Source organism: Carassius auratus, chromosome 41 (genome assembly GCF_003368295.1).
Source record: "Carassius auratus strain Wakin chromosome 41, ASM336829v1, whole genome shotgun sequence".
Classification (NCBI taxonomy): Eukaryota; Metazoa; Chordata; class Actinopteri; order Cypriniformes; family Cyprinidae; genus Carassius; species Carassius auratus.
Window position 1 is genome coordinate 17294438 of NC_039283.1, and position 22583 is coordinate 17317020.

Consider the following 22583-nt stretch of genomic DNA (forward strand, 5'->3'; position numbering starts at 1 on the left):
TTTATTATGTAATTAAATTACGTAATTCCATCACATGTAACTAGTTACTCCCCCACAATGGTATATAGAATATATGAGGAGTCCAAACACTGATCTATATTTGCCGCCCCTCATTTCTGCTCATTCCCCCTCGTTGCCACCCCAAGTATAAAATCCTGGACCTTAAGTAACTGCTCTGGAGCAGGTTATGTTCCAGGGTTAGTTCACTTCAGCGCTATCAGCACACTTGTGATCTACTGACAAGCCTGCAGTGGGTGTGACGCGATGCGTCTGTGGAGTGCTCGTCAAACGACGTAATTTGCTCAGTAATTAAAGAGGCAGGGCCAGTGGCGGATCTAGAGATTTTTTCCTGGGGTGGCATGAGGTTTCAGGAGGGGGGCCATGGACATGCAGTGTTATACTGACCTTTTGTGTGGAGATCTGTTAACGTTGTTCAGTGCTGTGTTGTATTTCTCTCTATATTCATAAAACAAACATTATGTAAACAGGTAACATGCATAATATGCTTTAGCAGCAAAATTATATATAGGCTATATATATATATATAAATATGACTAATATAACTAATAACTGTATTTTTTATGCAAATCCACGAGGCGAAATTTAAAACTATTGTGAAAAAATACTCCAATCATCTTTATTAGTCTACAACATCGAAAATATTTTACAGTGTTTTTTTAATACAATATCCTGCATTCTGTGTACGTTTATTTTTGTTATTGCATTTAATAAAGCAATTCGTTTAATTCTACATATACTTGGTGACTGATGATGGTCATATAAAGCAATTAAACAATTGACAACAAATAATTAGGCTATATCCTAAAGTTACTTACTTTAATTTCTGGTTTCCTGCAGTGGTAACAAAGTGACTCTTCGCTTATAGAGATGCTTCAGACGCTGCAGAAGTTCCACAAATGAATATTAATGAAAATCCAAATCGACTGCTACACACTGAAACTGCTCAAAAAGGCTTGTAGTACCGTCCAAGAACCTTTTTCTTATTCCTTCACGCCTTCCGCCACCTCAACACGGAACTCTCCTATGTTGGGAAACCGAAACTTACGAAAGATGAGTGACAGCCAATAAAGGCACTGCGCGCGCCGTATTTCAAAAATAGCAACATTATTTTTTGCATTAGCAAAAACAAGAATCATAAATGTGTCTCGACTCTTGATAGTGCTAGGCTACACTCTATTGATTTTTCTAAGTTGTCAATAAAACAAAGATGAAAAAATAGAACATAAAAATTCTGTCTCAATATATATTTGTTGCCTTGAAATTAAAAGGGGTGCTAATGTTGCTAATGTTTTAACAGCTCAAATAACCAATAAAAACTACATACAGCATTTAATTTTTATAATCTGAGACATTATACATCATCAAAAATCATTAAAGTCTACATAATAAAAACGATGAAAAATTGAACTGTCAGCTAATTGTGACCAGATTCCTTTTAATAATTTACATACACTTGAACATCTTAAAACTATCAAGCAGTGGAAGCTAGTTTCTACACACACTCAGCACAGAATCTAACAAATAACATCCTATGAACATTGAGTCCATATCACAGACATAAAATGTATATTGTGCTCCATAGCAAATAAATCAATGAACAAAAGTAATCTATACATTTTTAAGATGAAAAAGAAACATATTCAGAACTGTTAGCTATAGCCTATTGGATGCATGCAGCTCAGCTTCTTGGATGACAGCATATAGCCTACATAGTATGCTATGAATGATTGTGAATACACACAATATGTCAAAATGTCTTAACCACAATTATCAGTGAGATGACCTTTTGAGTCTGATCTCGATCTGTGATCTTAGTAGACATCAGTCAAACCCGCCACTTTCAGCACTTCTTTGGCTGTATCAGCAAGATCCTGAACTCCTGCTCGCAGAAGGTTTAGTGTTGTCGAATAAGACATTTCCGCTGTTTTTTTACTCCCTACAACAGGAACCATACTCCACGCAAATTTAACAGCTGCTTTCTTACTTGTCAGTGCTGATAGCTCATTATTACTGAGTTTCTTTTGCCCAATAGCGACCACTAGAGGTGACTTTCTCACAGATTTTAGCGATGGATTGTTGACCCTCACCGACAGCTTATCTATTGCTTCATCATCCAGGCCAAATGCATAGTAACACTTGGTGAAGAAAGCCAGCAAAATGGCAGCATCACAAGCCATGGAAAGACCAGGCACTGGAGCCACAGCAATAGAACCAGAAGCGATAGCTGCTGACCAGGTTTGCTTCATAAACAATTCAGTTTTTTGCTCCAGAATCTTGGAGGAGTATACTGGCAAAGACAAAATCAAAGCATCTCTCTTGTGAGCAGGTAGTTGCTTCTCTAGTGTGTCGATGAGGGTTTGAAAATCATATTTGTGCAATTCAAATGAGGAGATCAGGAAAATTTCTGGGTTATCCATATTCTTCAGGTTTCTTTGGCAGTCCTCACGAATTTGGGAGAGAACCTTCTGCTCATCAAAGTCTTTCCTTTGCGATTCCGCTTGAATGTCATTGTCAAGCTTTGAGCGGAGGAAGTAGAACAATTTCTTCTTCTCTTTAATTGCTTTAGCCAGCATGATGTCATTTTCTTTGAATCTCTCTGAGGAGATGATGATGAAGAAGTCAAAGGTGTCAAGTTTCACATCCTTTAGATATTTTTTAGCTTTAAATTTGGGACTCCCGGTCCCTGGCAGATCCCATAATTTTACATTGGGCATTGTAGGATGTGCGTACACTGTCGATGTCAGTGTCGTCTCAATCACTCCCGTGGGAGCTGCATTGACATCATCGGGTTGAAGACCTCGTATTGCATTGATAAAGCTGGATTTTCCTGCTCCAGTCGATCCTGTAACAGCAATGTGAAGTGTGACGTTGTCCAGTTTCTTGAATTGTTCTTTAACACTATCTGTTACATTCAGATATTCCGCAGAACTAGTGAGCAAAACATCAGGCACTTCATATACATGCTCGTCTTCTTGCTTTTTAGCCGCGGTGTCTATACTTTCCCTCTTCTCTGTGCTTTCTGGTTTTAAATGTGTGTTGTCTTTTGCTTTATACTGAAACACATTATCTGTGTCGTCTTGTGACTTCTTTGCATCTGGACACACTGCTCCACTGAGCAATTCTTGGTTCTGTATCATAACCGCCACATGTTCCTCTTTAGCGTTGACTTTGTTTAACGGTTCACTGAGATTAGTCTTTCTGAGTTTTTCTGCCAAAATATCTTTCTCCATTAAAGCATCACGTGGCTCTTGAAAATGGTCTGTTTCGACACTGTCAGGTTGTTTTGTTTTGAGATTGCCTGTAGCTTTTCCACACTCAATTATTTCCTTTGCTTCCTCGTTACAGGAACTGATGTCTCCTCGAACTGAACATTTCTGTTCTTTTTGTTCCTCTTTATCAATAGCCTTCACGTGTTGTTTTCCCATGGTCACTTCACATGATTGCTCAGCCTCAGTTTGCTCATTTTGGACCTCAAGACATTTTTCCATCAGTTTCATGTCAAAACTACATACTTCAGCTTTTTCTGACTGATCTACAGTTGTTTCATTTGTTATACGTCTCACTTCTTTCTCCGCTTGCTTTTCTTTATCACTCTGTTTCTTTTCTCTCAGCCTCTCTCTTTCCTTCACGTCATTAAGTTTTGATTCAACAATGTTCAGTGAACTACTTTGTTTGGGTTTCTCTGGTTGGTTCTCCATAGTTTTAATGATATTTGATTGGATGATTTCCTAGGGACTCCAACAATTCTGTGTTTCTCTGTTGCTCTTTCAACACAATTTCCTCATGAAAGGATTCAGTGAGGTTATCGGCTACTTCTATCTGTTCAGGATTTGTGTAGATTTTGAGGAAAGGATCCATAAAGATGTTGACTTCATCTGACATGATGGCTCTGAAAAAGTAAAGCAACTGGGTAAATGTCTAGTAAATGTTTGTTGCTTTGCAATAATAGTTTTGCAGCAATAGTACCATTTGTAGTTAATATCATAAAATATTTTTTTATCTTGTGATGTTTTATTTATTCAATAGAATAATACAGCTGTTAACACTAGAGGTAGCTGTCTACACGTGGTCATGTGTAGTTTAAACCATTCATTACAAACTATAACATTTAAATATTTAAACCTAATTTGGTAAACTTAAACTGTTCTGACGCTATCATGATATAAATCAGCACTTTCTGTTTCCCATTTAAATTAATGCAATATGTTTCATACATTGAGACTTCTCTCACAGTGCTTTTAGTATATTTAAATGTATGCGTAATGAGTATTTTTAATGTTTCACTGACATCTAGCGCCGTACACGGTTTCATATAAATGCAAGTGTAAAATTGCAAAAGCAGTTGCAAATACCATTGTAGAAATTCTTTCAGACATTATTTATCTATTTTGTGAACGAAAGTAATTTGGAAGGGTGTTGCCGAGATAAAGAGAGTAGATCACGTAGAAAAGAACGATTAGCCTACTTATAATGATAAGACTGGATCCTCGTGTGCATCTTCATTTTTTTTTTTCTGTAGAGAAATATTTTAATTTGTAGAAAGAAAAAAAAAACAAAGCTGTATTTTGTGCAATATAACATAACAGCATTAGTAAACATCCATCAGTAGACATTTTCCTATAGGCTACCAATAATAGTATACTGTGTAACACTTTAGGATTGCGATGTGATCGAAACAAATACAGTATATAAAGCAGTTATCTCAGTTTTTGCAAGCTCACCTTATATGTGCCCAGTTGGTTATTAAATTACCATCTGTCTATGTCTTCAAATGATGTGGTAGCTGTTTATGAAAAAGTAGGTGTGGATTCAGGGTGTGGTTTAGAGATCGTCTGAGAACTGAGGCTAAAAATCAAGTTAGAACTACTATATAAGAAAACTAATAATTAAATCAAATATAAATTGAGTGACATGGTGTGGTTTAACCCAGAAAATATGGATCTATGAATTTTTAAAACAAAAAGAAAAAAACAAAAGTGTTGATAAATGCACTTGCAGCAGAAGTCAATTTCTTTTAAAATATATTTTTATACATTTAAAAACTGACCTATTTAAATAATTCCTGTCCATACTATATTATCTTCATCTTTGTCTACATCATATATATAATTTTTTTCTGTATTCTGTTTTCAAATAAAACACACAGCAAATCCAAACAAGCACATTTTCACATGAATGCTGTTAAGCAGGAAGTGCTTTACTGGAACTAGATCATAGTTTGGATTCTTTTTGTAATATGCATGTAATATGCTTTTTTATATGAAAGGTTTTACATAAAACCACCACAATTTTTGCATTCTGGCAGTACATATTAATCAAAGACACTTTATCAGACATGCATGCTTTCATGTGAATACTGTTGATAATGCATCAACAGTGTTTCAAAGGCAGCTGTTTCAAGTATGAATCTTAAAATGCCTACAGACTTAAATGACTTACTATGCCCATTTTTTTTTTTAAATATATGTGTTCCTGGTTCATGTAAGTCTGTTTTGCAACTAATAACACGTTCCAGTTTCAGTGTTGTATAACAAGATATTTCTGTTGTTCTTTTGCTGGCAATGGTATGTGTGAACTCATTCAAAACATCTCTGCTCGACAGTGTTCATTTTTTTTCTCTCTCTCTTTGATACTTGCATTTTTAAGCCATGGCCAATCTTTAAGTGAAGTAAATAGCTCTTTCCTAAACAAGCACACAGTCATTTATGTTTGCACATTACTGAGGTCCTAATATTCAATTTCTATACAAATTGAAATTTGTTTATTGTGTTTAAAAACAAACTTTTATGGTTAGGTCTGTGTATCATGCATTATTAATCTCTTCCGGATTATTTTTCGTGTCAAAGTGGTGTTAAATTTCTTCCAGCAGTGCTATATTGTAATAATCTACCTAATATAATCCACATTGTATCTTTCTATCTGTAAGAGAAATATGCAATATCTTGTAAAATATTTATGCTCAGTATTGCTGTTCAGCTTTTGACTTTATCTCTTGAAATTGTTGATGGACAGATACAGTATGTCTAAAAAATCACTCAGATAGGAATGAATGGTGTTACTACTCATTACTATTTGGATGTACATAATACATTTCCACATCAAGTCAGCAGGCATATGAAGGCTCTTTCATTCGTAACCACATAAAATAAAAATCGTAACCACATAAACTTGGAAACTGATGTTTTTTGTTTAGATAATGAACAAATCTGAAAACAGATAGTTCTATGATACAGCACCTACTGTCATATGCTCAGTAGTCCTGACTTTAAGCAGGTTAAATCTATCTAATCAATGTCCACTGCCATTTGATCTGCTTAGCCAACATGACTATTACTGTTACTTTACTGTTACTTACTGTTATCTTATTATGCAATTCTTGTTACCTACTACACTTTTAGAAATGATACAATACATTACATTTAATAAAAAAAAGTTTTAGGTTTTAATTGTCGTTATATAGTAATGATATATGATGTATGTATGCATGTGATGAAATGGGAATAACAGATACTTATCAGTGTATAGCAGTAATAATTCTTGTATGATTTGTTGACTTTAAATTGACCAGAACATTATTTTATATAAATATATAAATATATATATCAAGTTATATGTCTGATACAGTTGCAAACCAATGAAATAAATAAATGAATCCTTTAAACAAGTATTTTATTATTTACACAAATTACAAGTCCAGCATACATAGAGTATGTACATAGAAACAAATGAAAGAAACTGGCAAAATAAGAAAGTGTAGTTTGCATTTGTATAACAAAATATGTTTTTAATTTAATGATCACATTTCAGTTTATTATTTTATTGTATCATAATAAAATCATAATTACAAAAGAAGAGTATTATTATTATTTGTATGATTACTTTATTTATTTTCAAATGACACATCTTCTGTAACAACAGAAACATTATATGATTTGTAAGCCTGATTTTTCTGCATATTAGGCAAGCTGTGACACAGCAAGCACGTTTTTGGTGTCTTCTGCCATCTCATTCAGTCCCATATTAAGCAGGTAGTGCACTGAAGCAACAGCCGTTCCTCCTGCTGGTAGAGCTCCTCCTGGCAGCAGAGCCAGTATGGTCCCCAGTGTCTTGGTTATCGCAATCGTTGGTTTAGACAGCATATCTATCACAATATCCTCAGTGGATCCATCTTTGAAGCGTGATTTCTTAGCGGCTTTTAGTTGCTCCACTGGTTTGTTCACTCGTTCTGATAGGGACTCTAGGGCCTGATTTGATAAGCCGAAGCCCAAAAAAACTTGCTGAAAAAAATTCTTTATGATGCCATAATCACAGGCCAGTGACAATCCCGGGATGGGAGCTATTGCCCCTACCCCGGCTGCAAAGGCATTTAGCCAAATAAGTTTCTTATAGTATGTTATCTTCTTTGTGAGGGCCTCAAGAGAATAAACGGGCAAAGACTGAATGAGAGCAAATTTCTTGTTCTCAGGAAGTTCATCTTCGAGGGTGTTGATCAGCTTCTGAAAGTCATATTTCTCCAAGTTAAATGAAGACACTAGGAATATTCTGGGTATTCCGACTTTCAGTAGGTTCGCCTTACAGTCCTCTCGGATGTTTTCGAGCAACATCCGCTCATCAAAGTTTCTCTTGTGTGATTCCGCACGAATGTCATTGTCAATTTTAGTGCGAATGAAGTAAAAAAGCTTCTTGCTCTTCATGATCGCTCTGGCCAGCTCTATGTCGTTCTCCTTAAATCTTTCAGAGGTCACTATAAGAAAGAAGTCATATGTGTGGAAATTGACTTCTTTCAGGTACCTCTTTGCTCTAAATTTTGGACTACCAATTCCTGGCAGGTCCCAGATCTTCACGTTTGGCATGGAGGGATGTGGGTACATGTTGGGCTTCATGGTGGTCTCAGTTGTTCCTGTGGGAGCTGCGTTCTTATCATCATTAGGAAGGCCTCTGAGGGCATTGACGAAGGAAGACTTCCCTGCCCCTGTCATCCCGGTTATAGCAATGTTAAGTGTAACATTCTCGAACTCCGTCAGTTTACTTTTTAGTTTGTTTGATTTTTCTGAAGGTAGAGAGTCAATAATTCCCTCTAATGCTGAGCCAAGAGAGTCCGCATCTTCTGTGTTCGCTGAGGACTCAGACAACATGCCCACCAACTCTCTGGAAACCAGATAAACATTACTGTTTTTGTCCCCTTCCTCTGGCTTTTTGTTGTCGCTTTCTTTAAGTTCGTCAGGACATTTCGTCGGAACATTTTTCTCAGCTATTTCCAGTTTTCGCAGCATATTTCTTGGACTGATTGTTGGATATTTAGTACGTGGTGAATGGGCTTTTTTGTCTTTAGTCTCTTCTGTGCTGGATGAATGTAATGAACTTGATGATGATCCAGATGACTGGCTGATGCAATCCTCTTCATTGTAAGGATTTACCAAATCTGTCATGGTAGCTCTATAATGTAATAATAAATTAATGAAATCATATTTGATTTATAATAAATTAACAGTGTTAAGCACATAGAAGTACCTTATATAAGGATGATGTAAGTTACATGATTAAAACATGTATATTATATCTAAATGCAATATATAATGTATTTATGTATTTTTCACCCACCGCTGTGAGTAGTGAATTCTCTGCTCAGCCTCTGGAAGCTTCAGTACTGTCCACTGCAACATGTAGATGGACTGAGTCACACAGGCAAACGTCTCACTGATATGGTCATTGCATATCTGATCTGAAAGACATAAAGCAACATGTTGCATCCAATTCTTAATTCCATAAAAACATAAACTATTTTTTGTTTTATTTTGTTTTAGTTTTAGTTTTGTTTTAACAGTAGGCCTATTAATCTTTGAATATACTGATTCAAATCATATTTGATTTTATTTCTTCCAAAACAAAACAAAAATGAATGATCGGTATTATTACAAAAGAAAGTATGGAATAAGCCATTTAAGTCTTAAGACATAAACAGCTCAAATTTAACAGTTCTCAACAAAATTATTTAAAATATACGTAAAATGACTTTATCTCCAATAAGTAAGTTAATGTTAGTCTAAAGTTCATAATATATAATGCAAAAGAAAGATGTCTTACCTTTGGTAAGTAAGAAGTGAGTAAACAGCTTCATTACAAAACCAAATGAGCTGTGTTAAGAGCAGAAGGAGAGTTTCATAGACTTCAGGGTGTGTCCTTTTTCAAGCACTTCCTTCTGACCAAATTTCCCTGAAGACACAAACATGCTCCAGATTTAATATTTGTTTATTATCAGAATAGAGCAGAATTTGTCACTTATCATTACACAAACTGGACTGGTGGAATTTATTTCAGTGTGTTTCATGTGATGCCCCCAATCAATAAACTGTGTTCAATTAACAAGTGTTGCAGTGACCCCCCCCCCCCCCCCCAATTTAACCCACATTTAAACACAGCGACATGAAGGGTCTATCACCATTTTCTCAGTTTGAAGCACTTTGTACTGTGAGAGTACAAACAAAGATATATAATATGTGCAAGCAATCAACAGGATCTCACTAACATGCAGTTTCCATGTGCATTTATTGCAGCTCACCTTTACATAAACCCAAACCTGATCTTAAAAAAACAACCTGTATGCAACCATTGAAACAACAGAAAACCTGAAAGCAGGAAATGATTTGAGAGAAATTCAGATGCAGAATTACTGAAACAACTGCAAGAGAGAAAAAAAGAGAAGCAGGTGGAAACAGTATTCCAGATCTGCACACTGTTCTCAGAAATCTTAAAGACACAGAAACCAACTACTGTAGATGTGCGCCCTTGAAGAACTGAAAGTATTTGAAATACAATCAAATCACAAGAGGCTTTGTTCAATGTTAAGCACAAAACACAACAATTAACCAATTGATTTGTGGGACTCTAAAGCTCAGCTGTGGAATTTGATCCTCAGGAAACCTGATCCAATATAAAATCGGATCTAATATAAATCTTAAATGTACATCGCTTAAGATAAAAATGTTTGCTATTGACAAATTTGGAGTAGAAGTCACAGTTACGTCACTTGCAGCTGCATGCATTGTGGTGGAGGGAAACAGGTAAAATCCATGAAATAAGATGGAAAAAAAGTATTGTTGTGCTTTTGGATGTCCTTTTTATTTTATAATATGTCCCATATTTTATCTCACAATTCTGACTTTTTTTCTTGCAAATAAAAGTTTATCTCATAGTTTGAACTTTATAACTTGATTCAACTCAACAATTGCTTGTCAATTCTGAGGAAAAAAGTGCGGTGTTATAAACTCATGATTCTAAGCGGAGGGAAAAAGAGAGAATGACAAGTTAATTTTTCATACTAGAATTGAGAGATATAATCTCGGAATTGAAAGAAAAACGTCAGAATTTTGAAATTTAAACTCAGAATTTCCTTTTGTATTATTTTATTCCATGGCTTGCATGGACTGCATTTTCTGCCCCCAGATAGGCTCCACCCACAAATCACCATCACTGTTTGCAAACACTGAAATTGATCTAGGGCCAAAGTAATCTGCAAATGAAGTCATTTAAAGAGTCTCAACTAACTATGAGTCTCATCTAACTCTAAAAAAACATACATGATCTTCTACTGTGCACAAATAATTTTTTTTCCTAAACACAAACTGTACTGTATTGACTAAACGAGGGTATCTCATGCTGTTTTTTCCTCAATATACAACTAGCCTTTCTAAAAGAAAATAACTCATTTGTAAACATTCATTTACATTTTTTTTAATCCATCCTAACATCTAACTGTTTCCATTATAACTATAAGGTCACCGTGATTTTGCCAAGACATGTTCCTGGATCAACATCTTTTGTTGTCTGAGTAGAAGCACTTGTAGATATTTCCTGGAAAGTAATCCCTCAATTCTGATTGGTTGATAGGAAAGTTGTTCCAGGATCAACAAGGATGTTGATCCAGGAACACGTTGTGTTTAGTGAAATCACTTTCACCCTATCTATAACCCACAAAACTTAGACTTAAAAATTTCCATCCAACCCCAATGCACATTCAAACTAAAGCCTAAATTATTTGATTCCCATTTGATTTTACACCATCATTTTAATCTGAAGCTATTTTTAATGACTAACTATTAATTTCATTGTCTTTCTTCTTACATAAGTATGTTGCTTGTTATTTATCCACTGTCAGTGACATTCCTCACATGGAAATAAATACTATATAATTGTTGTTACTAGATTTACCTAGCCTTATTGCCAAATGCCTACAGCCCCATTGACTTCCTCTGCCAATGCACTGATGAAATTCACAGCTGGATGTGCCAGAATTTCTTCAGTTAAACAAGGAAAATCTGAAGTGATTGCATTTGGAAACTTTGAATTCACAAAGTGAATGAATACCTTGACTCTACTTCTTCAGCGCCTTTTACACTTTCACTAAGACCTTAAACCACTTGTTATAGCAATAATTAAACCACTTATAATAGCAACAATTAAAGCAATTATCTTTTTAATAATTAAAGTATCATCAGTGCAGTATTATATCTGACCCCATGACACAACGGAAACTATAATTAAATGAGAGATATATGATGCTGTTTCCATGTACGGAGTATTAGTAAAAACACTGTAACAATATGAACTGTGCTTTTCAAAAACATCTTAACCAACCAGTCTCAAAAATGAAAACCTTGCAGGGGAATTCACTAAGAATGAATTAAGCCGGATGACATTGCTGTTCATTTGCATGTACTGCGTTTGTTATTTTAAGGCCGAATTCCCCCATCTTGTGGGCTGGTTCTGAGCACTATAGATACTGGAGAATGCATCCATTTTAAAAGTGGTAATAGGGAGATGCATCAAGCGAATAAATATATTATAATATACTATACATATATTATAATGACTACTATAATGATGATGCCAATTTATTGTAAATGCTGTAGAAAGGAGGTGTGTTTGTGCAGAAATGAAAGACATTTACCTTACAGTGAATGCTCAGTTAATTAGCGATAACATGGACCGTATGTAAATACAAATGAAGGCAAGCTGGAATCAAGAACAAAAACAGAAATTCTCAAAAGTTCACAACAAGAAAACCCAAATTTAGTCAGTGCTGGAAGAAATATCTCGACATTCTCAAACAGGGCAGCTCCCAACAAAAAAAAAATTATGAATAAAAAAAAAAACTGTGCTAAATAATTTTTAGTACTTCAGTAATGCAGTATAATTACAATAAAGCAGAAAACACAACAATATATTATTAGGTAAATTGTGTTTTTATTGTGGAAATAGATGTCTTAAAAGTGTGTGTGTGTGTGTGTGTGTGTGTGTGTGTGTGTGTGTTTCAGTGGAAGTATGAACTAAATTCTTTCAGAAAAACCCAAACAAACTGGTTTGTGACATGAAAACTTCATAGAGTAACTTCAACAAGTTCATAGAGTAAATTTGACTGTGAGAATCTACAGACTTTCTAGGCATTTTAAAAGAAATGAGTGCTTAAAACACTAGCCTTTTGCTTTCTGTGTAAACAGTGAAAACAGAGAACAAAACAACGGGTGATGTTAATGAACAACTTATTTTACATAAGTTGATCGACATCAATATTAAGCCTATTGTTATTTTTTGTAAACTGTTAATCTGTAACAAATCTAGGTTCATATGAGTATCATAAGCCCTTATAGCCCTACGTCATACAAACAGATGAAGAGAAAATTACATTAATATATGTATATAATATGAATGAATCAATCTTTTCCCTAAATTTATGATGAGACTAGTTTAAATTGATAAAAATTGACCTACATGTTTAGGTTAACTGCTGCATGAGATCTAATGGAGAGACTCATCAAGGAATCACATACTAAAATGAACAGCAAATAAAAATAGAAAAGCTATTCTGAAAGAATGTCCTTGGAAACTAGAGAATGGCACGTAAAGACTAAGGACTGCATTTTTGGTTCAACATTTTTTGCCTTACACAAAGAGTATTATTCTGGATTTGTCCTCTGACCCAAAAACAAAATATGGGTGTTTCCCAGCTTACAGTACAAATTTGGATGCACATGTTTGGAAGTCTGAAGCCTTTTAAAATTTTAGGGTTATTTTGTTCTTGATAACCCACTAGCCCACCTCTCTTTAAAAATAATTATTAATAATAAAATTCTATCTCTCTCTCACACACACACACACATTTGTTTTTGTGAAAAGTGGGGACATCCCATAGGCGTTATGGTTTTTATACTGTACAAACTGTATATTCTATGGCCCTACACCAACCCTACACCTAACCCTAACCCTCACAGGAAACTGTGCATTTTTACTTTCTCAAAAAAAAAAAAAAAAATTAATCTCATTCTGTATGGTTTATAAGCATTTTGAAAAATGGGGACGTGGGTTATGTCCTCATAAGTCACCCTCTCCTTGTAATACCTGTGTCATACACGTCATTATACACAATTGTGTCCTGATGTCACAAAAACAAGAGCAAACACACACACACACAAACATTATTATTTCTTTAAACCATCACTCAATTTCTCCAAACCTTGTTTACTCAATACAGTATACTTTTTCTGTAATGCTCTGGATGCTGGGGTTTCTATTTTTCTCTGTAGTGTATAATGAATGCTCTGTAGTGTTTATTTTTTATTGACTTGTGTGTGATCTGAGAACACTTTTTTATTTTGAGTGCAAGTGAAATGGGTTTGCAGTGAGTGTTTGATATTAATAAAGGAAGAGTCAGAAGTTTTGTGAATTTATTTTGAGTATTTGGATTTGTGTTTAAGATTGTGATAAATTGAGTAATAGTTTCAAGAAATGTCTTTTAGTAATTCAGAAAAACTGTATAGGCCTACAGTACTCTATGTACAGCAAGAATAGTATTGTGCTGAATATTGAATAGTACTGAATGTTTGTAAAAACTGAAGTCCCACTGCAAAGGCCAAAAAGGTCAAATATAACTCTAAATGAATAGCATGTTACAGTACACTCAAACACTGTAAGTTAAACAGTAAAGCAAATGATAGCTGGACTCTAGTTGTGTGTCGCTTGTGTTTAGCATTTTGCAGCACAAATGCATCACAGTGTGATAAGTGTTTAAGTGAATGAGAATGTGTTAAGAGTTTTGCAAAAAGAGTGCATGAGGTTTGCAAATAGAGCCTAACTGCTGAACGTGTTTAAGGTTTTAGCAGAAAGCATTCTTTATTCAACAAATTGATTCAAGCTAGTAATAATTTACTTCAGATATTGGAGTTTGGTGTTTTAGAAATTCAGAAAAACTGTAATATACAGTGCACTTGCCTTTGAATAAACATGGTGGAACTATCCAAGGACAAAATCTGAAATAACACTGGGATCAGATGTGTTTCACAGAACCTTTAGATAGCATATTTTAGGTCATGTGAATATATGCACCTACTGCACATGCACTGTAGGAAAAAAAAGAACATGCAGCATAATTATATCTCTCCTGCTGAATTTGTTTTAAGTCTATTCATCATGAGAAAATTAAAATCAGTTAAATGCAAAATCATAAGTCTATTTTTGTATTTCTTGTTTAACTACTTTTATTTTAAAATGTATGAATTAATAAAAGTAGCATTTTACATCTGTAACAATTTCAGATATTTCAAATTTGTTGTGTAATTTATAACAAATACATTCTAATTGCAGATAATATCATCTATACCTGATTAGCATTATAAAAAGCCCCTTAAAAAGTTGTTCCTTGTCTTGAAAATGTGGTTGAAAAATTCTGGTTTTCCAACTGGAAATTGTGAAACAGTCAAGGACAAGTACAAGTACAGATGCAAAACCTGGATAAGATGGACAGCTGATCAAAACTTGTTTCAGGGTGGAAACCAGCTGTCAAGGTCCATCACCTAAAATAAACATAATCAACAGCACAGCTGCTGGATCTCCATGGTTGTATCAAAATTTGACATACAGTTTCATCTACACTACTTAAACTAAATTCAAGATACTTTAGACTCTTCTATCAAAGTCAAACAATCACTGCAAAACCATTTCACCTGCATTCAAAATCAAACGCTGCTCTCAGGTCACACACGAGTCAATAAAATAAATACTACAGAGCATTCATTAGACACTACATTCCAGAGAAAAATGTGTAATGATATGTCATCGCATAAAGCCTCCAAATCTGCAGTCCATCAGTTTTTCTTTTTTTTTGGAGATTAAAAACGTGTTAAAATAAAAGGATTTAAAAATATATACTACTTTCCCAAAGTGCTTCATTCATATTTGTCATTGTACACTCAATATATTTTTTTAAGTACTTTTACAAGCCTACATTTAAAGGTGCAGGAAGTCATTTCTGGAAAATGCTGTTGATATTTGAAAAACCAACAAGGCCCTACCCAAAAGCATCACACCCCTATCTTAATGCCTTTGCCATGTACTGTATATGCTATACAACACAGGCAATGATTAAGTGGTTATAGCGATCACTAAAAGAACAACCAAAAGAAAAAAGTCCTCCTGTTACTGATGTAACCTTAGTTTCCTGAGAAGGGAACAAGACATTGTGTACGGCGATGATGCTTTGGGGAAAGACCTTTCTCCTCAAAAAATTCAGTTTTATTTGCTTAACGCCATTACATCGCAAAAGGCCAATGGTACTCGAGCACATAAAAGGGGACATGAAAGTGCCATAAATAAGCAGCAATGAGTGGCATAAGAAGATTTCTACTGAATAAGAGAGTTTATGAAAGATCTGAGCATCAGTAACACACAATGTAACGTCTCGTTCCCTACTCAGGCAACAGAGGTTACATCAGTGACCAGAGATGTTCCCTTTCGAGAAGGTCTCTTGACGTTGAGTACAGCATAAGATGATTCATAAGATGGTTCAGTAGGGAGTTGTTAAGCTTTGCTATTGCAATAGACAGCTTAAATACACCCTAAGACTCACTGTACAAAAGTTTTCAATGAAAGTCTATGCGATATATATATATATATTTTTTTTTTAGTGTGGTTTATGAAAAAAACAGTCAAAAACAAATCGGATCAGTTAGAAAAGTCATAGCACACTAAGCCAGACCAGTCTGACCCCAATTTGATGGTTGTAGCTTTAAAGCTCTAGGAGGCGTTAGGTGTTAAAATTTTGTTCAGAAGAAGAAGCAGTGTAGCCGTGTAGCATAAGTTACCATTGGCAACAAAACCCACTCAAAACCAACCCACCTTCTTGAGCCAGAAACCTCGGAGTTTGCTCAAACTAAATGTGAACTTACCTTTGTAAAAACTGAAACCTGCTTTGTGCAACAGGCCTCTGCTGAAGACCACTGTGTGAGTGTTATTAAATGTACAACTGTAACAATCTGTTAAATGATTTTTTTTTTTTTTACTTCTCACACCCTGCTCTGTACTATCTAAACTAAATTGTTATTATGGAATGGACAATACAGAAAGACAAAGATAAAGATGAACATGCTATCATTCTTCATTCGCTGAGGTAAATATTCTCTACATACTGAATATAGAAACATGTAAAGTTGGCACATTCAAAATTGCATTGATAGAACCAGGGAGATCCAGCAGCTGTGCTGCTGAATAGGTTCGTTTTAAGCTTTGTGACCTTGACAACAAGTTTTCAATGTAACACAAGTTTTCAACAGCTGTCCATCTTCTCACCCATATTTTCCATCTGTATTTAAAGATTTATATTCTGTTTAATCTACAAACATTGTTTAAAAATATAACTTTGTGTTCAATTGTGCATCAGAATTTAAATACATCTGTATTACAGGTGGCATTTCACTGTTATAGTAGGTTAAGGAGGTTCTGGCTTTATGTTTTGAGAAATTTACAACAAACATTTTACCTTTAAGAATATAAGTAATTAAAATTATATATCTTGTTTCTATACACGCTTGATACACTAGGTTACATTAGATTGCCAATGGAGCCCTAATGTATAGTTTTCTAAGATTTTTCTCTTCATAGATACACAATGACAGGATATTATTTACATATCAGACTTCAGATATGTCATTTGGAGCTGATTGGTCAATGGCAGATCACTTGGGCATAGATCAATAGGCTGACAGTCCTATAAATACTCCAAGCGAGGAGGGAGACCTTCATCGCACAGGTTAAATCAGCAGTCATGAGGTCTTTGGTGTTCCTGGTGCTCCTTGGAGCTGCCTGTGAGTAGAGACTCCAATCACTGATTCTCTGACAGCTCATTTTACAGGTATATTTAATATGCTGACGATACACTCTCATTTGTGTAGTTGCTCTGGATGATGACAAGATTGTTGGTGGATATGAGTGCACAGCCCATTCCCAGCCCTGGCAGGTGTCTCTGAACTCTGGCTACCACTTTTGTGGAGGCTCTCTGGTCAGCGAGTACTGGGTTGTGTCTGCTGCTCACTGCTACAAGTCGTAAGTGATGTCTTCTTAAAGTAGCTCATGTATCACTTCATTGGTTTTCTCTGTTCTGAACAGTATTTGACTTTGTCTTTCAGACGTGTGGAGGTCCGTTTGGGCGAGCACAACATCGTAGTTAATGAGGGTCGTGAACAGTTCATCTCCTCTGAGAAGGTCATCCGCCACCCCAACTATGACTCCTGGATCATTGACAGTGACATCATGCTGATCAAGCTTAGCAAGCCTGCTACCCTCAATCAGTATGTGCAGCCTGTGGCCCTGCCCAGTGGATGTGCCGCCGCTGGCACCATGTGCAGAGTCAGTGGCTGGGGAAACACCATGAGCTCCAGTAAGTGTCAGGATTCATGATCACGCAACTCCTTTACACTTCATGCTCAATGCACTTCGGTTCACTCCATCTCTGCTGCTGCTGTATTCAATTCTTTGCAGCTGCTGATTCCAACAAGCTTCAGTGTCTGGAGATCCCCATCCTGTCAGACCGCGACTGCAACAACTCCTACCCTGGTATGATTACAGATACCATGTTCTGTGCTGGATACCTGGAGGGAGGAAAGGACTCTTGTCAGGTAGAGGAAAAGGGGACACATGTTGCATGCATATTATATGAAACTATCTTAATAATAATCTTTTGTTATGTTTTTCTTCGTCAGGGTGACTCTGGTGGTCCTGTGGTGTGCGACGGTGTGCTGCAGGGTATCGTATCCTGGGGTTATGGCTGTGCTGAGAAGAATCATCCTGGTGTCTATGGCAAGGTAATAGAGTTGTTGTTGTTTAGTAACTGTTACTAATATATTCAGCATAATTTAAAGCACTAATATGATTTGTCTGAATGATCTTTTCTTCAAGGTCTGCATGTTCAGCCAATGGATCGCCGACACCATGAGGAGTAACTAAATCTGATACGTCATCACATAGAGCCTCCAAATCTGCAATCAATTAGTTTGTTTCGTGGACAAAAACCTGTGTGAAAATAAAAAACATTTACAAATATTTCGCTTTCTCCAAGTGCTTCATTTATATTTGTTAACAATCGCTGTATTTTATCAGGTCTATATTTAAATATATGACACTCTTAGCAAAAATTACAAAAGCAACACACAACAAAGTACCTATATCATGTTAAAAATTTAGCAGAAGGTTACAGATACAAGTTGATTGATTCTAACATTTTTAATAATAAATATAAAAAGGATATAATGTAGAAGGTTATGCCGTCAAATAGACATTGGGTAAAATAATTTCTAGGAATTTCTGAAAAAAAAAATGTTCAAGACATGATTAATGATGGTTGGTGGCATTGATATAAATTGTCAGTATCGTTTCTGTAACAATGTTGTCAAACTGTTCAAACTATTTATCCGGCTTAATCTGAATAACAGCTAAAGAAAAAAAATGCTGTCTTGAGATTTTATGTTTTGATGTCCTCTTTGTGTAATATATATATATATATATATATATATATATATATATATATATATATATATAATTTAAAATTTGAATTAAACAATAACTTTAATTTAATAATAAAGTAATAAGTTATTAGTCAAATGAAATCAGCATAAAAAAATCCAGCAGAACACAAATTAAGGAATATTTACTGTTAAACGAGACTCAGAGGTGAAAGTATTTAAATTTATAAAAACAATGTTATGAGAGTAATGTTTTAAATATAATGTTTTGAATATAGAAAAAATTAAATAAAAGGATTTAAACTAAATTTATACTTTAAAAATGAAACTGAAACCGCCAGTAGGTGGCAAGTCACTGAATCATTCATTCAATTGATTCGTTCAAACTGCTGAATCAAACAGGAACAAAGCAAGTGACTGTCTTTATCCCATTGTCCAAATACCACATGCACTTGCGGTCTTTGCACTTGACCACTTGACTACTTATATGATGTATTTCCTTTATTTGGTCCAAGTGTTCAAGTGAGCATGAAGACTACAAGTGTGTGTAGAACTTGTCATTACCTGATGGGTCACATTTATAGTGTTGTAAAAAATGATGTTTACATTTACATACAAGTGTTTTTATTTTTATTTTTATTTCATTTTAAACTCAACTTCTAAATATCTGTTCAGTAGTCCCTATTCCCAATTCCAATGCTTTTTGCAAAGTGTGTTTCACTGATTTTAGTATTGGACACCATTTCCAGTCCTGGCTACACATAATAAGGCTACATAATAACACGCTCACATTAGGGCTCTATCATTTACTGAGACCTGTGTCATCCAGTTAAACTGTTTCCAACTTGATTTAATTTAACCCTAAATATTGGCAGCACAAATGAGTTTGATGAGAACTTTATCGCTTAGAGCAATATATATATACTGGCTAACTTACAGCAGATTAAACATTTTCTGAATAAATGACAATAAAATTGAATCATCCCAGATGTATGCAAGCGGAACCTTACTCATCTTATGTTTCATTTAGGACTCTTCAGACCGACGTACCATCACGCATGCATTTCTCCCTGTGAGCTGAATGTATCGCACAATACTCTGGATGAAATAAATGCGTCTGTTGATCTGCAGTGGATGTAATCATTGATCACAGAAGTGCTCTTCTGAGATTTCCCCACCAATATTTTTAACGTTGTGTTGCAGAGAGATATTATTTTCTGGAGGAGTGTCCTTCACCGTTTCTTGTAATGCGACTCACCCTGCGGGCGTTGATTTCTCATGGACGGGTGGCCCGTCGGATAGGACTCGGACCCGAGTCCAGAATCAACATGCTCCGGAACATACTCACGGGTCTGGTTCGACACGAGAGAATAGAGACAACAAGAGCCCGAGCAGACGAGGTTCGCTTTTACGCTGAAAAGGCAAGTAACGTTACAAAACCCCGCTTCAAGTTTCATCTTGCTTTTCCTAAATCTGTGAATCGGGTATTTTCGACTTGCTAAAATATTGAAAAATAAAACGGCGTCTGTTTAATCTAGAAATTCTGATAAATATTTTAACGTAGAATTATTATTTGATTATGATGTCAAAATCATAAGATTGGTAACTGTTAGTGATACTGTGCTGCTCTGTCTGCCATGAGATGCGCTCCTGTCACATTTCTATTCCATTATAATTAAATATTCTTGACATTTAAGACAACAGCTATATATGTTAATATAAAATATTATTGAAATATTCAGGTTACGTTAAAACTGACACAATAGTGAAATTCTGGTAAATGTTACATTTTAAAATATTAGATAACAGGAAATAGAAAATTAGTAAAGTTTAAATCGATTTTAATGTGCTCTTTAAAACTAGAATGATGTTTTTATTTTGACTTTTTAAAAGTTTTTTTTTTATTTCTTCTCTTTTTAGTTGATTGATTATGCTAAAAAGGGAGATACTAATGAAAAGTCTATGAAAATGGCTGATTTCTGGCTCACGGTAAGTTTTCGATCCTTCCTTCAATACATCTATCCATCCATCTATATATATATATATATATATATATATATATATATATATATACACACACAGGTGCTGGTCAGAAAATTAGAATATCATCAAAAAGTTTATTTATTTCACTAATTCCATTCAAAAAGTGAAACTTGTGTATTATATTCATTCATTACACACAGACTGGTATATTTCAAATGTTTATTTCTTTTAATTTTGATTATTGTAACTGACAACTAAGGAAAATCCCAAATTTTGTATCTCAGAAAATTAGAATATTATGAAAAGGTTCAATATTGAAGACACCTGGTACCAGACTCTAATCAGCTAATTAACTCAAAACACCTGCAAAGGCCTTTAAATGGTCTCTCAGTCTAGTTCTGTAGGCTACACAATCACGGGGAAGACTGCTGACTTGACAGTTGTCCCAAAAGACGACCATTGACACCTTTTGCAAAAGAGGCTGGCTGTTCACAGAGCTATCTGTCCAAGCACATTAATAGAGAGACGAAGGGAAGGAAAAGATGTGGTAGAAAAAAAGTGTACAAGCAATAGGGATAACCACACCCTGGAGATGAATGTGAAACAAAACCTGTTCAAAAATGTGGGGAAGACTCACAAAGAGTGGACTGCAGCTGGAGTCTTCAAGAACCACTGCGCACAGACGTATGCAAGACGTAAATTTAGCTATCGCATTCTTTGTGTCAAGCCACTCTTGAACAACAGACAGCGTCAGAAGCGTCTCGCCTGGGCTAGAGACAAAAAGGACTGGACTGCTGCTGAGTGATCCAAAGTTATGTTCTCTGATGAAACTAAATTTTGTATTTCCTTTGGAAATCAGGTTCCCAGAGTCTAGAGGAAGAGAGGAGAGGCACACAATCCATGTTGCTTGAGGTCCAGTGACAATTTTCCACAGTCAGTGATGGTTTGTGGTGCAATGTCATCTGCTGGTATTGGTCCACTGTGTTTTCTGAGGTCCAAGGTCAATGCAGCAGTATACCAGGACGTTTTAGAGTACTTCATGCTTCCTGCTGCTGACCAACTTTATGGAGATGCAGAATTAATTTTCCAACAGGACTTGGCACCTGCACACAGTGCCAAAGATTCCAGTACCTGGTTTAAGGACCATAGTATCCCTGTTCTTAATTGGCCAGCAAACAAATATATCAGTCTGTGTGTAATGAGTGAATATAATATACAAGTCTCACTTTTTGAATGGAATTAGTGAAATAAATCAACTTTTTGATGATATTCTAATTATATGACCAGCACCTGTATATCTATCTATCTATCTATCTATAATGTATTGTTTATTTATATTTCTCCATTCAGGAAAAAGATTTGATCCCCAAACTTTTTAAAGTCCTGGGGGTAAGATTTGAGAATCAAACGGGTGGATATACACGCATGGCTCGCATTCCTAACAGGGAGAATCTGGACTGTGCGGCTATGGCTGTCCTGGAGTATAAAGGCCACCCTTTCCCACCCTTGTTCCCCATGAAACATGTCAGTGAACTGAACATGTTAAACCAACTTCTAAAAGCATGCAGAGAAGAAAAAGCTCAAATGGTGTCTGAGAAAAAGGACTCATGATCTTTAATCACTGTATCTGTACATTATATTTAATGTAATAATTAAAATCTCATTAAAATTTGTTCTCAGTGTCGTGTATGGTTAGTTGATGCTCAGCATGTCCATTACTTTTTAAATCAATATATTATATTCAGATTGTCTATGACTTTCTATATGAATTTGTATGATAAATTAATAAGATGT

The 22583-nt window shown here is 35.2% G+C and overlaps 4 protein-coding genes and 1 pseudogene across 4 annotated transcripts; 2 read left to right on the forward strand and 3 right to left on the reverse strand.

The window, feature by feature from the left end:
* LOC113059105 (tripartite motif-containing protein 46-like) overlaps nt 1–22583 on the reverse strand; it is a 433352-nt pseudogene that overhangs the window by 355386 nt on the left and 55383 nt on the right.
* Nucleotides 406–4817, reverse strand: LOC113059072 (interferon-inducible GTPase 5). The gene is made up of 3 exons (XM_026227322.1): nt 4743–4817; nt 837–3910; nt 406–456 (listed from the first exon to the last, which is right to left on the reverse strand). Exon 2 carries the CDS (start codon nt 3717–3719, stop codon nt 1833–1835), a length of 1887 nt encoding a protein of 628 aa, XP_026083107.1. The 5' UTR covers nt 3720–3910; nt 4743–4817; the 3' UTR covers nt 406–456; nt 837–1832.
* On the reverse strand, nt 6906–9184 carry LOC113059076 (interferon-inducible GTPase 5-like). Its single transcript, XM_026227330.1, has 3 exons — nt 9106–9184; nt 8623–8743; nt 6906–8457 (listed from the first exon to the last, which is right to left on the reverse strand). The coding sequence occupies exons 1-3, from the start codon at nt 9137–9139 to the stop codon at nt 6978–6980; spliced, it is 1635 nt and encodes a 544-aa protein (XP_026083115.1). The 5' UTR covers nt 9140–9184; the 3' UTR covers nt 6906–6977.
* LOC113059093 (trypsin-1-like) lies at nt 17046–18387 on the forward strand. The gene is made up of 6 exons (XM_026227352.1): nt 17046–17153; nt 17241–17391; nt 17475–17725; nt 17827–17963; nt 18048–18149; nt 18244–18387. Exons 1-6 carry the CDS (start codon nt 17114–17116, stop codon nt 18289–18291), a joined length of 729 nt encoding a protein of 242 aa, XP_026083137.1. The 5' UTR covers nt 17046–17113; the 3' UTR covers nt 18292–18387.
* On the forward strand, nt 19830–22469 carry LOC113059098 (39S ribosomal protein L17, mitochondrial-like). The gene is made up of 3 exons (XM_026227359.1): nt 19830–20227; nt 20727–20795; nt 22140–22469. The coding sequence occupies exons 1-3, from the start codon at nt 20054–20056 to the stop codon at nt 22398–22400; spliced, it is 504 nt and encodes a 167-aa protein (XP_026083144.1). The 5' UTR covers nt 19830–20053; the 3' UTR covers nt 22401–22469.